This window comes from Gossypium hirsutum, chromosome D10 (genome assembly GCF_007990345.1).
Source record: "Gossypium hirsutum isolate 1008001.06 chromosome D10, Gossypium_hirsutum_v2.1, whole genome shotgun sequence".
Classification (NCBI taxonomy): domain Eukaryota; kingdom Viridiplantae; phylum Streptophyta; class Magnoliopsida; order Malvales; family Malvaceae; genus Gossypium; species Gossypium hirsutum.
The window spans coordinates 64446103-64463981 of NC_053446.1; the positions used below are offsets into that span (position 1 = coordinate 64446103).

The 17879-nt window shown below is 32.0% G+C and overlaps 1 protein-coding gene across 1 annotated transcript; it reads left to right on the forward strand.

The window, feature by feature from the left end:
- Positions 1–3120: 3120 nt before the first annotated feature.
- Positions 3121–16819, forward strand: LOC107941478 (uncharacterized). The gene is made up of 11 exons (XM_041103605.1): positions 3121–3377; positions 6449–8962; positions 9377–9748; positions 9876–10328; positions 11219–12007; positions 12177–12668; positions 14380–14868; positions 14986–15333; positions 15500–16261; positions 16376–16491; positions 16570–16819. Exons 2-10 carry the CDS (start codon positions 6461–6463, stop codon positions 16430–16432), a joined length of 6264 nt encoding a protein of 2087 aa, XP_040959539.1. The 5' UTR covers positions 3121–3377; positions 6449–6460; the 3' UTR covers positions 16433–16491; positions 16570–16819.
- Positions 16820–17879: the final 1060 nt, after the last annotated feature.

Genomic DNA, 17879 nt, shown 5'->3' on the forward strand with positions numbered 1-17879 from the left:
ATCGTTGGTGGTCTCCTTCCACACCAAGCTTCTTCAGGTGTCATGTTTTGAACAACAAAAATTGGGCTTCTGTTCAAAACATGGATGCTCCAATTTACTGCTTCTAGCCAAAATCGTTTTGGGACCCTTCCACCAGCAAGCATGCTCCTTACCATATTAAGTATGGTTATGTTTTTCCTCTTTGATACGCCATTTTGTTGGGGGGTATATGCAGTAGTAAGCTCTTTTTGAATGCCATGACTCTCACGAAATGCTTCAAATTCCTTGGAGCAATATTCTCCTCCACATTAAGTGCGAAGAGCTTGAATGGTTTTCCTGATTTCATTCTCAACAAATGCCTTGAAGCTAGTAAATGCACTAAATGCTTCTAATTTCTCCTGTAAGAACTAAACTCATGTTTTCCGGGAATAATCATGAATGAAAGTAAGGAAATATTTTTTTACCTCCATTAGATGATGGTTTTATTGACCCTTAGATATTTGAATGAACCAATTCCAGCCACGTTTTGCTCTCAAAGACTTTCCTTTGGGAAATTGTTCACGATTTTGTTTGCTAACAACACAATCTTCACACACCTGGGAAAGAATGACAATCTGAGGAAGGTCGCTGACCATTTCTTTCTGTCTAAGAGTCTTCAAACCCCCAAAATTAAGATGACCATAGTGAAAATGCCAAAACCACGAGTCAACCTTCACTTTAGCCATCAAGCAAGGTTTTAAAATATCTTTGCTTCTTCCCAAAGGTCTCAAAGCATGTTTTAGAGTTTGAGTCTGATTCAATGGTTGCGTTATGTGGCTTGGCCGTAGTTTATTGCACCTTTGTACTTCTTTCTTTTATGAATAAAATCAATGCTTATTAGAAAAAAAGAAAACAAAAACAAATAGTAGATAGCAACAAACAAAGAAAAAAAACCTTATGCCCCACTAACATTTTTTTTGTACGTTTAGTCAAGATGAATATAATTAAAAATATTAAATAGAAGCCAATTGAGTTTTAGTGTAGTTGATATTGGTATTATTAACTTTGCTTAGTCCATATTCCCATAATATGCGATGGTCATATGTGACTTTTAATCCATTTAATCTAATTTGTTGACTTTAGTATTGACTGTACGACTTTTATTCTCGTTGTGCTCTAATGATTTGATTCTATTTTGTGATTCTATCTTATATAATTCGTGCTGTAATAATTTGATACTTGTAACAAACAAATACAATTTAAAAAATTGCTAGTATTTGGTACACTGTTAGAATATTATTATGAGATATTATTTTTTAGGAATATCGAAATATATTGTATATTATTATATATCTTTTAAGCATATATTTAGGAATATATTATATATCTTTCCTATTCCTACATAACTACTGTTGTAGAAATATTATGTATATTCTTGAAGCTTATCAATGAGATTGAAAGGAATTACCCTATTCTTGTCATGGTATCTAAGCTTGGTGTTTAATACAAAAAAAGAGAAAAATTTAATCGTTTTCAATGGTTGGTAGTGATTCTACTTCTCCACCACCAGGGGCAAGATAACCATCAGGGGGAGGGAGACACTTCTTGGTTTTACCGCTGAGCAGTGACAATCTCTTTTGGTGGTGTTTGGTAATACACAATCCACTACCAATCGGTTGAATGGACATTCATTTCGAGGCAGTTGATTAGAGCGGATGAGAGACGAGATGGACTTTATTACTTCCGACAAGTATCAATGGACAAAGTGGTTTCGATTAAAGCTTTATCCTCTTTGGAACTTTGGCATAGAAGATTGGGTCACCCTTCCGAGAAAGTAGTAAATTAGCTATTTCCTTACGTTAGTAACTCTAGAGATCATTTGAATAAAGCATGCAAAATTTGACATCGGGTTAAACAAACAAAAAATAGTTTTTCAGTTAATGAACAGAAAGCCACTTGTATTCTTGAGTTAGTTTATTGCGATTTATGGGGTTTTTATGATACTCTTTCATAATGTGGATCTCATTGTTCTTTTACATTGGTTGATGATTTCTCTTGTGCTATTTGGGTATATCTATTGGTTAATAAGAATGAGGTTTTCAAGCAGGGGCGAAGGTAGAAAATTTTTCTAGGAGGGTCGAAATTAAATTGTAATTTTTAATAGTGTATATTTTTACAATTTTTAAAGGATTAAATCAAATATTATCATTTTTAAGGGGACTAAAATGTAATTTTATTTTTATTAATTTAAATTTTTAAAATTTCTAAAGAGCCTAAATGGATGATTTTCCATTTTAGGGGGGCTGGGCCTTTGTTAGCCCCCTAGATCCGCCACAGTTTTCAAGATTTTCATGTCATTTATTACTATGATTCATCGTCAATTTTATGAATAGATAAAGTTTGTTAGAATTGATAATGAGACTGAATTTAATTGCCTCCAAGATTATTTTCTTACATATGACATTATTTTTTCAAACATCTTATGTTGGTAATCCTCAACAAAATGGGGGAGGGGAGATGAAACATCAACAAATTTTAAACGTGGCTTGTGTTTTGCATTTTCAAGGAAATCTGTCTTTATTGTTTTTGGGGAGTGTGTTTTGCTGCTTTTTATCTTATCGATTGAACTCTTTCACCTCTTCTTCATCATAAAACACCCTATAAAATGTTGTTTGGTAGACTTCCTTTAATTGATGATCTTTGTGTGTTTGGTTGCTTATGTTTTGTTCATAATTAACATTCTAAAGGTGATAAGTTTAGTAGTCAGAGTCAAAAGTGTGTTTTTGTTAGCTATCATTTTGTCAAAAATAAATAAAATATATTTTAGTATAAGACATTATGGGACTGTTGGCATGTCATTTCTAAGTTGTTTCCACGAAATGCAATCGATACATAAATTAATCATTTTGTCAAAGATGATATCTAAACCTTGAAAACATTTCCTTATTTCTTGTCTGTTTCTACTTTGGTTGTGATGTGCTTTGTTTGATTCTAACTACTCCATTAAATAAATCATCCAAAAATATATATTATATGAGGAATAGTTGGTTGAAGAAAGAGAAAGCAAAAATAATAATAATGAAAGGAAATTAATTAGGAAAATGACGTTATATGAAAACACTCATACAATTGGATAACTCATTCACTCCACCTTTAAGTGGAGAAAAAGAAAAACCTTGTTTATGTAATACATGGATACCTAATAATTCATTTATTTAATAACTTATTTATCCTTTGGTATAAGACATTTTGGGTTGTCATTTCTGTGCTGTTTCCATGAAATACAATCCAAACTTCCTTTCCTACTTTTAAAGCAAGTAAGAAGTCGTTTTTCTCAATTTATTACTTTCTGGCTTTGCTCCGTTAAGAAGAAAAAAACAGAAGGGGGAAAACTATCGGTTATTGATCAAAGCCAAAAGGTACGCCATCTGCTGTTCTTTTCCCTGCTTTGCTCTTACTCTTTTGAAATAAGCTTAGGCAGGCAGGTTTAACCATGAGAATAGACTTCTTTTATGCTTTAAATCTCTAAAAAGGGGTGAGTATTAGGAAAGCTGCATAAGCACTTGTGTTTGGGATGTATCAACAACTTGTTGCTTCATGGTTATTCAGAGGTTGGGTGTGATTTATCTTGTAGTCGACCACCTTTTTTTTTATTCGATGCTTTATTTCCGTTCAAAACTATACATGGCTGGAAAGCTGGTTTGATGGTCCAATAAAATTATATGAAAAATCATTAAAAAAAACAAATTAAATATATATTTTTTATATATTTAAAAGTGTTTGTTTATATATTATTTAGAAATTGCTTTTATAACATAATTATTATTATACTATTTTGAAATTTGAAATTTTAATATTTAAAAAATTAACTAATTTAAAAAATTTATAGCGAACTAAAAAAAAGAACATTAATAAACAAGAAAATTAGCATATATAAAAATTTAAAATAGGATTTGAAATATATTGTTGATATTTTCAATCTAAATTTTAAAATATTTAAATTATGAAAATATGTTGATTTAAAATTATTATAGAACTTATATTCCAAAAAAACCATTATAAAAAGTATTTATTCAAGAAAAACATTTTGTTATGGCCTATTTATATAGTATTATAAAATGTCGATTTCAAAAAATTATTAAAAAGTAATACTAAATAATTAATTTATATATAAAGAAATTATAGTTTATTAAAATCTAAATTAAAATGCTTTAAACTAAAACTAAAACCAAAATTTTCTTATATTGTAAAATTATTGTTAGAAATTTTTAGTATAACAAAAACATATTATTGATATTAGTCACTTACATAAAATAAAAACTAAAATAGTTTTACAGGCTTCCGTAATTATTTATATGATTAATATTTTAATGGTTTAACTATTTAATTTATCAATATAATTGTACTTGTAATGCATGAAAATTTTCGAACCGATTCAATATCTCTATCGTATCGATCTAAAATACTCTCTGTACTAATATATAATCAAAGATTGAATTTTTTTTACAAAAAGAAAATAGTTAGAAATTTTAAATTTACATCAAATTTGACATGTATAATCTGCATGAATAGACCATAAAATATAACAGTTTGATCGTTAAAATATTAATTATATAAATAGTTACGGAAGTGTGTAAAATTCCTTTAGCTTTTACATATATAAGTGGATCCTTCTCCTTAATGTTAATAAAATTCAATTTTGTTATCACATAATATTTAAATTATGAATTAATATTAATTAAATAATAAATAATAAAAAATATAAATATAAATAGGGTGAGTATTTGGTGCACTGACAACGTACTTTTTTTATTCCGCAAGTAGTCTTAAAAAATTGACATATGTCTCTCTTTTTTAAATATGTTATTATACCCTTATAAGACACTTGTCAACCTCCTGACCCTACTTGTAGCTAAAACCTCCACTTACTAAATAAGTTCCACAATTTATTATTAATGTTTATTGGACAAAACATGTTAGCGAACAAAATAAATAAATTATAAATAAATACATATGAAATAAAATATAAATAGAATGATTTATAAGTAATTTATTAAATATGAATCAAATAAAAACATAAGAAAAAGTTGAAATAAAGAAGAATTGAGATTTTACGAAACGTTGAGGCATGTGAAGCACAGTTTCCTACGGTACTTGGAGAAACATTAGTCGAAATTCTCCCATGATACAACAACAAAAGTGATCAAAGTAGTAGCATCTCTACAACAATCAACGAATGAATTTTGCCTTTTTCTATCACCGGAATGTTTGAAAAACGGAGAGGAAAAGGAAGAGTTTTGAAATGAACAGAATTTCGGCATAAAAAATTATTTGAATGTGTGTTTAATCCTCTAGAATATACAGCCTTTTATAGGCATTTAGGATAAGGAGCCAAAAATTAAATTAATTTAAAAATTAAATCAAATTAGATACTGTCCATATATAAGCAGATTATGTCTGTTAAGGAAAAATAAATTTGTATTGGGCTTAAAATATCTGCATGGGCCTGACTGGTCCGAACATTTTGGATCACCCAAATCATGCAGGTGCACACCCAACCCCATCAGATTTGGACCTACACCCCCTACGCGTGAGACAGTGTTACAAGCATAGTTATTCAATTGTTTTTAAAGAGAGTTCACATATATAAGCACATCTCACACTTGGTATTTAACCAATGTGGATCTAAGCCTTTACTTTTTCTCAACAATATTTTCAAGTAGCTTACTTTGAGCATCAATTTCTCATTCACCACTCAATCATTTTGAGCATATGATATGCCATTGTACAGGACTCATTGTACAGGACTCATGGAGTAGAATATGAAACCATAAAATTATGATTCAACTCTCCACTTTTACCTATTGAAAATATGTCTGAAAGCTCCCATAAAAGTAATTTTTCTAACAATATTTTTAGACTCCATCAGTAGGATCAAGATATTGACAAGTGTCCTATATGAGTATAGTAAAATATAAAAAAAATTAAAAAAGAGACATAAATTTTTTAAAACAGCTTGTGGAATAAAAAAATATTGCTAGTATACCAAATAATCACCCATAAATTATTGCTTTAATCAAAATATAAGAAATAGGTATAATTTTGAATTAGTTTAAATTAATTTAAAAGAAATTTAATTTCATGATAAAAATAATAATATTTCAAAAAAATTAGAAAGATTTAATTTTTAAATAATAATTAAAAACAAATTTTTAAAAGATGTGTTGTAAAAATATTCAAAGTGTAAAGAGACAATTTATTCCTTCAATGCTTAGGAAAAAATATTCCTTAAAAAAAGATAATTATTAGAAAATATCATTAGATATATTAACAAAAGCACTTTAATTGTCATAAAAGTAAAACGTTAATCACATATTTATAATTTCAAATTTTTAACTCTTCAATGGTAGTCAAGATTATGCAAATGAGTTTTTTTTTTAAATATAAGATAATTCAAGTTTTGCTCTTTGTTGTTGCTGTGGTTATTCAGTTTGCTCTCTCAATGGAGTTTGTTATTGCCATCGTTGGCTCTATTGTCGCTAAAGCTGTAGAGTATACGATCTCTCCTATCAAAAACCATGTCAAATACCTTTCCAATCATCAGAAATATGTTGAGACCCTCAAGAACCGAGCTAATAGGCTGAAAGATGCAAGGGACGGAGTGCAGCATTCTGTCGATGCAGCTAAACGAAATGGTGAAGAGATCGAAGGTGATGTTGACAAATGGCTGTCTGCAGTCGACAAAAAGATCCTTGAACAAGTAGAGAAAGTGATGCAAGATGAAGAAAAAGCAAAGAAAAAGTGTTTCATTGGTTTGTGTCCTAATTTCAGGACTCGTTACAAGCTTAGCCTGAAAGCTGAAGAGGAGGCAAAGGCTGTTGCCGAGCTACTTGAACATGGCAAGTTTGAAAGGGTTTCCTATCGTGCAGCTCCGCAAGGTATCGTGGTTGCACCAGTTAAAGGTTATGAGGAATTCGAGTCAAGAACGTCGATTTTGAACGGAATAATGGAGGCACTAAAAGATGATAGCGTCAGCGTTGTTGGGGTGCATGGTATGGGTGGGATTGGAAAAACAACGCTGGTCAAAGAAATCGCTAGAAAGGTCAAGGACAAGTTGTTTGATTCGGTTGTCATAGCAACCGTAACTCAAGCCATCGATATTGAGAAGATTCAGAACCAAATTGCAGACTCCTTGGGCTTGAAATTTGAGGAACAGAGTATGGTTGGAAAGGCATTTCGACTACGAGAAAGATTGAAGAAGGAGGAGAGGATTCTCGTTGTCTTGGATGACATTTGGGGAAAGGTTGATATTGAGGAAGTAGGGATTCCTTTGGGAGATGAACACAAGGGCTGCAAATTACTATTAACTTCTAGAGAGCTCAATGTTTTATCAAATGGGATGGATGCTCAGAAAAATTTTCCCATTGGGTTTTTAAATGAAAAGGAAGCCTGGGACCTGTTCAAGAAGAAGGCTGGCGACTGTGATGAAAGTTGCGATTTGAAGCCTATAGCTATGGAGGTAGCCAAAAAATGTGCAGGACTGCCGATAGCCATTGCGACAGTTGCAGGGGCTTTGAGAAACAAAAGATTGTTTGAATGGAAGAATGCTTTACGAGAACTGGAGAGGCCTTCGTCAAGCAACTTCACGGGGATAGCTGCGGCATATTCAGCTATAGAGTTGAGTTTTAATTATTTAGAAAGCGAGGAAGTTAAGCTGACTTTCTTGCTTTGCAGTGTAATAGGCCACAATGGTCTCGTTGAGGACTTGGTAAGATATACTCTAGGTTTGGGTTTATTTGATGGTGTCCACACTTTGGAAGAAGCTAGAAATAAAGTATTGACGGTTGTGGCTAATCTCAAAGCGTCTGCCTTGTTGCTTGATAGTTATAATGATAAGAGCTTTGATATCCATGATGTTGTTTGGGATGCTGCTATAGCTATTGCATTGAAGGACTACCGTATGCTTGTTTTGAGAGATCATGCTCCAAAGGAGTGGTCCGATAAGGAGAAAATGAAGACGTGGAGTGTGATCAGCTTACGTTGTCCTCAGATTATAGCTAACCTTCCCAAGGAGATGGAGTGTTCAGGACTTTCCTTTTTCCATGTGGCCTATGATGGCGCGGTTAAAATTCCTCTCAATTTCTTCAAACAAACCGAAGGCCTCAAAGCCTTAGATTTGGTCGGAATGCAGTTTCCATCCCTCCCTGAATCAATTATTCACCTTGCAGACCTTCGCATGTTGTGTCTGAAAGAATGTGCAGTTGATGACATAACCATCCTTGGAGAGCTCAAGAGTTTACAAGTACTCAACCTTTCTCTGTCAGGTATGAAAGAACTACCTAAGGAGATGGCACAATTGACTCAATTAAGGTTGTTAGATTTGCGTGGGTGTAGAGAACTCAAAATCATCCCATCGAATGTCTTATCAGGTTTGTCTAAATTAGAAGAAATATATATGAGTGGGAGCTTTGTTGAATGGGAAAAGGGAGGAGTAGTTGAAAATGAGAGGAAAAATGCAAGCCTTGATGAATTAAACAATTTGCCTTGTCTAACTACTTTATATGTTCATATTCTTGATGTCCAAATGATACCAAAACACCGGTTTGTTGAAACATTGGACAGATTCAGGATTTTCGTAGGTAATTATGGAATATATGATTGTTGCCATAATTATGAATCTCCGAAAGCATTGAAGCTCATGTTATATACAAACATTGATTTGGACAATGGGATGAAAATGTTGTTGATAAAGACAGAAGATTTGTGCCTAGAGGGACTTGAAGGCGTCAAGAATGTACTTGTGGAGTTAAATAATGGGAAAGATCTTCCCAATTTAAAGAGACTTCATGTCAGAAATGGTAGGCATGTCCAATATATTAAAACAAACAAAATTGGATTTTCTGAATTATGCTTCATCAAACTTGAAAATCTACCGCAACTTGTTAGCTTTTGCTCTTCAGACGAAAGGTGTTCCACTAAGCCCTTGCTTCTTTTCAATAAACAGGTATTTGTTTGGCTTTACTTATATTTTCTTATACAATTTTATTTATATGCCCATTAATACTTCTAATAATAGAAATAAATAATATTGTGTAATTGTTTTTTCGGAGCTCAAAAATAAATTTCAAATCCAAAACAAATGAAAAATTAATTTTTAATTCAAACCGATTGAAAGTACAAAGTCAATTCAATAATCTAAATTTAAACCCAACAATTTTTTTTAATTCTAAAAATGAAATTTGAGCCCACAAATCGAACTAAAATTATCTTTAAAATCGAAAATCATATTTCCAAATTATGTTACATACTATCTTTCCCTATCGAAAAAGAATTGTGTAAATATGTGCAATTTATTTTCCCTCACTTGGAAAGCTTGTAATTGTGTTCCATTAACACCAAAATAATATGGCACAACCAGACATGTCATTGGGTTACGAATTTGAGGAGCTTGATCATCAAAGGATGCGGCAAGTTGGAGCATCTGTTATCACCCTCTCTCGCTAGAAGTCTGGTGCAGCTCCAATGCTTTGAGATAGAGGATTGCAATTGCTTAAGGGACATCATACTTACAGAGGAAATTGAAGAAGAAAGGAAAGATGTGATTTGTTTCCCTCGATTAAACTCCCTGCATATAGTGGGTCTTACAAACCTCATCTTCTTCAACTCAGGAAACCACAATATTGAGTTCCCACTGTTGAAAGTGCTAAAGATTGAGCGTTGCCCCAAGTTAATAGAATTCATTAGTCAGAATAGTAATCAGTCCGGCATGCACGCTCTCTTCAGTGAGAAGGTGATTTATTTCATTAGTCTAACACTCTTGCATAAATCTGTTGATTTGTCCTTGTTTTTTTTTCTGCCTTCATTATTTGAGCTAACCTTATTATGGGCATTGATTATATATATATATATATGAATAGGTTGCAGTTCCTAGCTTGGAAGACATGAATATCTGGGACTTGAGTAATGTGAAGATGATATTTTATAATGAGCTAGCACCAGGTTCCTTTAAAAATCTACGAAAAATAAGTGTTGTGGAATGTGGGAGTTTGAAAAATCTATTTCCAGTATCAATAGCCAAAGATCTTCCACAACTTGAACATTTACGCATCACTAATTGTGGAGTTGAGGAGATTGTATCGAAAGGGGTTGGAGTGGAGGAGCAGCCTGTGAGGTTTGAGTTTCCGCAAGTATCTTACCTTGAGGTTACATGGGTAGAAAAGCTCAAATGTTTCTACGAAGGGCAACATGCATTAGTCTGGCCGATGTTGAAAAAATTGAGAACAGATAGTTCTGCTTTGCTAAAGATAGTGGCATCGGAACATCTTAGATTAACCCAAGGAAATGAGCAGCCAGTTTTGTTGGTTGAAGAGGTATGTATATCATTACAACTATATTTCTTTTTATGCCACGATAATACATTTCTTATTATTATAGTTTGTTTGATTTTAATTTTTTTGTTACATTTATAATTATTTTTTCAATTTTTGAAAACAAGATTGAATAAACATAATAGGTAAATATTGAGTATTAATCTTGACTTTTTAGATTATCGTTCAATTTGATAAAATTTATAAATGTTGAAAGTTAAATTTATAAATGCTACATTAGCATCCTGTTAGGTGCTTTACAGCATAGCAATTAAGATATTCAATTTCTCTAACAACAGTGATTAAATTGAAATTTTATTTGTTTTTAAGTAACCAAAATAAAAATATTTTAACACTAAGTGACTATATATGTAATTTACCCTGCATTTAAGTAGTGGGTCGAAATTAAATAGAACGTTTAATTTGCTAAAAAAAATTGCCACTCAATAAAAAATCAAAACTTTAAAAGTTAATTACACTAGACATCTCAAACTATGACCTTCATTTTAAATTAGTCCTAAAATTTAAAATATTATAATTACATTCTTAAACTATTGAGGTTATATCAATTAAGTCTTTCTGTTATTAAATTCATTAATTTAACCATCAAATTAAATCAGTGTAATATTTATCTATTTTAATCTAGATTTGCTACTCTTCTTTCGGCTTTCATGTTGTGTAATTTTTATCAGTTTTTATTCTCAAGGTATTGTGTTTTCTTAAAACAAAAAATTCATCTATTCTGGATTCGTTTAATTTATATTGATTTTGTTGGGATTTAATCATCAAAATCAAACACTAAAGTTGTATTTATTTAATTGATTTTGTTTGTTTTTTTAAGGCATATACATCAACATTGAGCCTAACTTGTATATATTTAATTGGTTTCCAAGGTCATTCCCAAATTAGAGGAACTTGAGTTAGGAACTTTTGGAGATATGGACCAATTTCCACCAGACTTGTTTCAACATATTAAAGTTTTTGCAGTGAGTGGTGGCTCTCCATTTTCTTTATTTCCTTTCGTCCGAAGATTCTACAATCTGGAAAGACTTGAGTTCTCTTGTTTTGATTTCGAACATGTAGTCCCTTGTAAAGGAGACGCCGGGACACTCCCACCAATTAGAAATCTGAAATTGTTTTCTGCCAGAAATCTTAACCATATTTGGAGGAAAGATTCGGAGCTTGACCATATTCTTTCTAATCTTCAAACACTCACAGTTCAGCATTGTGATGATTGGATAAATATTAGAGTCTTCTCATCATCTTTACAAAATCTCACAATTTTGAATGTGTCATTTTGTAATATGATGACAAACTTAGTCACACCCTCAGTACTTAAGAATCTTGTGCAATTAACGACAATAAAGGTAGAAGACTGCACTAAAATGACAGAAATAGTGGGAAACGAGGGAGACTGTCATCAGACAATAGTTGTTAGTAAATTGAAATGTTTACAACTATGCAATTTGAAGAGCCTCACAAGCTTTTCTCCACGGTATTACAACTTCGAGTTTCCTTGTTTGGAAGAATTAGTTGTGGAAGATTGTCCTAGGTTAAAGATCTTTTCTGAGGGAGTTTTAAGCACCCCACAATTACAGAGAATAAAAAAGTCGCGTTACGGTGAGAAATGGAGTTGGACAAGTGACCTTAATACCACCATACAACAGCTCTACACAGAAAAGGTACAAAGTTAATAAGTTCATAATGCTAGCTAGATTCGTCGCGTCCTAATACAATTAATTTTATTACTACTTCAATAACCATTGAAGAGTGTTAATCGTTATTTTGTTATTGTCTGCATTTTCTATTTATGATTGCTATCTAGTGGAATAATATCAGATTAATTTTTAGGATGGACTCTATTACCCATATCATTTCAACATCTCTGACACATTTCCGGAGTCGATAGAAATATGGACTAGAAACCCTCAAGAAATTTTTGGCTTCAAAAACCTTGGCAGCCTGCAGTTTTATAAATGTAGCAGCTTGAAGTACATATTTACTCCGTCTATGCTTTTGAGCCTCAATCGACTACGAAGGATAGAAGTGGAAGAATGCAGTTCAATGGAACAAGTAGTTAGGGAGGAGGAGGAAGCAATGACACATAAATTTGCATTTCTTTCGCTACGCTCCGTAACAATTGAGTCGTGTTCCAACTTGACAAATTTCCATTGGGGAAGTCAAGCTCTTGAATTTCCAGAGCTGAGTAATATCACGATAGCTGAGTGTCCAAAAATGACTGCATTTTCTTCCTCAGTTTCAAGAGAGAGTGGTGATGCAAGTGAAAGCGTGGTTGGCGAAGAGGGCATCTATGATAACACTGCAACTTTTTTCAGCAATAAGGTAAGTTTGGTATTCAATATTTATCTGCACAACTTATTTCACATTTTATTTTGATTTGATCAACATGAGTGTGTCTGGTCTATATATACGTACTAGTGCTACACCTTGTCAAAATTGAATATAATAAAATCCATAAAAATATTAATAAATAAGATAATATTTAAAAAAATTGGAGTTTAAAGTATAAATAAATATATAAAATACCAATTGAAAGGAAAACTTAAAGTGAAATACTAAAAAACACTAAGAATTTAAGAGAAGTTTTAAATTAAAATAATAATAGAAAAAAGAAAACTAATCTTCCTTTATTTTAATTTGTGGGTGTATAAGAAGGAGATGATTGTGGAAGACCTTCACAAAGGTCATTTGAGATCAAAGGAGAAGAAGCAAGAAAACAAAAGATGAGAAGTTTGAAGAAGAAAGAACCAAATATATAGAGGAGAATTGAAGTGAGAGAGAGGATGCATATGGGTTTTATTTAAAGATTTAATGCTTTTTTTTTTAATTTCATATATAAAAAAATCATTGAAAGAAAAAAAATTCAATATAATTATTTCAATTTACTTGTCAGGTTTTTATAAAAGTAACTCAAATTTTTGATTAATTATGAAAATGACTCAATTTAAAATTATGCACATAAATTATTCGATTTCTATAGTGTTTATTGGTGCCGCTAGACACAATGGCGCCACCGACCTACCATCATCGACCAATGATTGTATTTTATTTAAAAAAATAATAGTTTTTTAGAATTGGCGATATCAAACTGAAGTGTGATTATATAAAATGTTTATGGACTTAACGAAGTAATTACCTTTTTTTAATTAGCGGAAAAAGGGGTCTTCACGTGAATATGGGGCACCAAATTAAATGATTTTCATCTTTTGGTCTATTTGCATGTTAGGTCTATCCCTTTTAGAAATTAAATTTAAATAACCCTTAAGAAATATAAGAATAACAAAAACAAATCATTCTCATTTATTTTATTTTATTTTAAAAAAATAAACTTAAAAAATTATATAAAATTCCTATTTAAATTACCCAAATATATCCCTCACACAATTTCCTCAAGTTTATCTAAATTCAAGCATTTTCAATTCATTCCCTAGCATATTTAAATTTAGATAAACTTAAGGAAATTTTTTAAGGAATATATTTGGGTAATTTGAATTAGAAGTTTATATAATTTTTTAAGTATTTTTTCAAAAAAATGGTTTAATTTTGTTATTCTTATATTTTTTAAGTGCTATTTAAATCTAATTTCAAAAGAGGACAAACGTAACATGCAAATAGGTCAAAAGTTGAAAAACATTTGGTTTAGATACCAACAACACCCCTTTTTCAACCAATCTAAAAACGTTAACCGCTTGAAAGGATCCCTACACATTTTATATAACCATATTCAATCTGGTGCCGTCAATTTATTAGGCAACACTACTACAATTTTTTTAAAAAAGCAATTATTGGTTTATGATAGGGGCCGATGCAGTAAGCACTATAGAAATCAAGTCATTTACGTACATGATTTTTAAGTTGGATCATTTTCGTAATTAACCAAAAAAATTTAGTTACTTTTAACTGTCTAGTTGATGTGTGAATATTAACCTTTAGATCAGTTTATAAATCATCATACTCATCTACTCATTTTGATTGTCTTTCAAAGTAAAGAAGGAAGAGTGATACTATCTTATAATGATATTTATGTCAACAGGTTGTCATTCCTAGTTTGCAGCGTCTGGATTTGTCCTCCATCAACATTCATAAGATATGGCACCACTCATCCTCCCCATCTATTGGATACCTAAATTTCTTGCAGGTGAAGAGGTGTCACAATTTGAAATACTTGTTCCCATCTTTCTTAGCAAAAGATCTTGTGCAACTCCGACGCCTTCAAATTTCGGACTGTAATATGATGGAACAAGTAATATTCACAGATGGATTGGTTGAGGAACATCAAGGGAGGAATCAGATGTTTTTCTTTAATCTACTTTCGCTATGGCTAATAGACCTTCCCAAACTCACAAGTTTGTGCTTTGAAAATTACTTTGAATTTCACTGTTTGGCATATTTAGAACTAAGAGATTGTCCATTGCTAAAAACATTCATCTCTAAATGTGTACCCGGAGATGAACCTCAAATTGGCCAACATGTACAAGCAAGTAACTTGGAGGTTCATAACTCATCTCTCCTCAATGAAAAGGTCATTTATTCAAGGATCCTCCTTTTAATTTATGTTACTTCGATTGATTTTATTCATTTCAAGTTCTTTCTTTTTCTTACATATTTCAGTTATTAACCTAATGAAATGATTTATTAGGTTGTTTTCCCTAGTTTGAAGAACTTGTGGATTCAGAATTGTGGTTCGTTAGAAGAAATTATTGAGCTACAAGGACTCATTCCAGATGAATCACAGTCAACATCAGCTGCTCAATCTATTGTGGCTGAAACAGTGACAACCAAGTTTGTATTTCCCAAACTAATAAACCTTGGATTGGATAAGGTGCCAAGATTGAAAAGTTTCTGCTCTAGGATGCATACCACCCTGTGGCCTTCATTGAAACAAATGAGCGTTATTGAATGCCCCAAAGTACAGATATTTACTCGACAAAGTCCTGAGAGTCAGGTTGGAATCTCAAACCAACAACCCTTGTTTTGCGTCAACGAGGTAAGCTCACTAGCAGTTTCATATTCCATGTTCATTACTGGAGATTACTTATAAAATGCCTTTTAAATTTATGAGAAAGAAAATGGAAATTATATTCATTTTGTAGTCTAGTTCTCACGAATTGAAAACTCTTTGATCGATGTTTAATATATTCGTTGCCATCCAGGACACTTTCCCTGTATTAGAAAAACTAACACTGAAGACGAATGATATGGTGAAGGGGATATGTGATGGACAACTCTCATTGCAGTGTTTCCAAAACCTTAAGCATCTTAACCTCCAGTTCTTTCCTGAGACATCCACTACTCTTCCGTATTCCTTCATTCGTTTGCTACCAAAGCTTCAGAAGCTTGTTATAAATAATGCTTCCATTTTTGAAATAGTCCGGTCTGAAGGACTTAGCGAAGAGGAAAGGCACACATCGGTATTCTATCAGTTAAAGGACTTAAGGTTGTCTCAACTTCCAGAGTTGACGTTAAAGACTTTTAACCCGTCTTTGCTATCTTTCAAAAATCTAACAACACTGAAAGTTTCAAGATGCCATGGGTTCATCAATTTAATTGCATGCTCAACAGCTAAGTGCCTGACGCTACTAGAAAGATTGAGCATAGATGATTGTGAGATGATAGAGGAAATCATAGCGTGTGAGGCTGAAGAAATACAAGGCAGCATTGTATTTCCCAAACTGAAGTATTTGCAACTAAGCTGTCTGCCATGTCTAGCAAGCTTTTCCTTGGCCCATCACTCGTTGGAATTCCCAGTCTTGCTAATGGTGAAGGTGACAAAGTGTCCCAAAATGAGGAATTTCTGCCAAGGAGATTTAAGCACACCAAGGCTGGAACAAATACACTTGACAAGAGATGAGGAAGGTGAACTGCAGTGGGAAGGCGACCTTAACACTACCATAAAACATTTGTTCGATGAAATGGTACAAATCATTTAAAGGATTTAAATTCATGTGTTTTACATACATACATACATACATACATACATACATACATAGTTAATTGAACAATTCTTGGTTTGTTATGATCATGCACAGAATGTGCAAAATTCTGAGGTGACGGAGGTTACTGATCAGTTGCCCAAGCTGGAATAAGGAAATATTTTTGGGTGCTTATGCGAAAAGCTCAATTTCGTTTGAATTCAAAACAATTGGTAATTGACTCTTCTATTTTCATCATGGCTTAACCAATGCTTTATAAAGTGACCATAGCGATGCCCTTTTCATTGTAGGTTGAGTTGCTCTACTGAAGTACGAGGCTGCAACTTTTGGTAAAATGTAAAAGGTTATTTCAGTTTTTGTAAAACTACTATTTGAACTGTTACATTTCACATTATACCTTCAAAATTGAAGTTCAAGTGCATCATGCATGGCATTGGGCTACAAACATGTAAACTTTTACTAGTAAGTTTGACCCCTGTTTGAAGGATTTTCCAACTTTTGATGGTTACCATATCAATGTCAGCTTAAAGCTATCAAGTATCTTTAATGAGGGATAAAAGTAGGCAGCTATCTATTAATGATACGGCTGATTCTGAAAAGACGGCTGAAATTGAATCAATGGTTTTTTGGTATTTGCCTGATGGAAGAACAGGACCTAATGTTACGTGGATTGTAACACCCTTAACCCGTATCCGTCGCCGAAGTAGGGTTACGAGGCATTACTGAACAAACACAACCATTTTTAAAATCAAACTGATCACAAATATGAAAATTAAATTACTTTTGCATAGCTATTTATAATTTACAATCAAAATATAATCAACATCGTACTCAAACCTATACATGCCATAAGATTGAGTTCAAATATTTAACAAAATACCAAAAGTAGTCGATAGTGTGATAAACTATGCTGATAATCCCCGAGCTCGTAACGCGTCTCTAAAATCTATAAAAACAAATGGGCAAAAACAAACAAAGTAAGCTTTTATAGCTTAGTAAGTCTATAGCATACCTAAAATACATATAAAAGAATCATATAATTCCTTAAGAAAATTTATTGAAATCACAATTAACAATTATAATTACTAATCAAACATTTGTTTAAATTTTAAAAGGATGTATATTTATCTAATACACCCAAACAGACAAATGTATATACATTTTATGCATATAATCTACAACCATGAATCGCCGAATGCATATATACATATATGCATGACAAATATTAGAACCAAATGTATATACACTTTAAACATATTAGCCGAGTGCACATATACATAAGCTTAACAAATATTATAACCAAATGTGTACATGTATTTACCACATACATTTATCCAAAGTCATATATGTACTTATCATGCACATACAATCGAATATATATAACTTTATCAATCACATTTCATATCTCATTATACATGTATATATATATATCGATCATAAACTTTTAACCTAACTCATATTTATGCCTATAACCGAATACATTCGCATTCAACTTTTACTTATAAACAAATATTTACACATATATGTATTAGCAATTGCACATAAGATTACTCATCAGTTTCTTATACCAAATGCACCCATAAAAATATATATATATCAA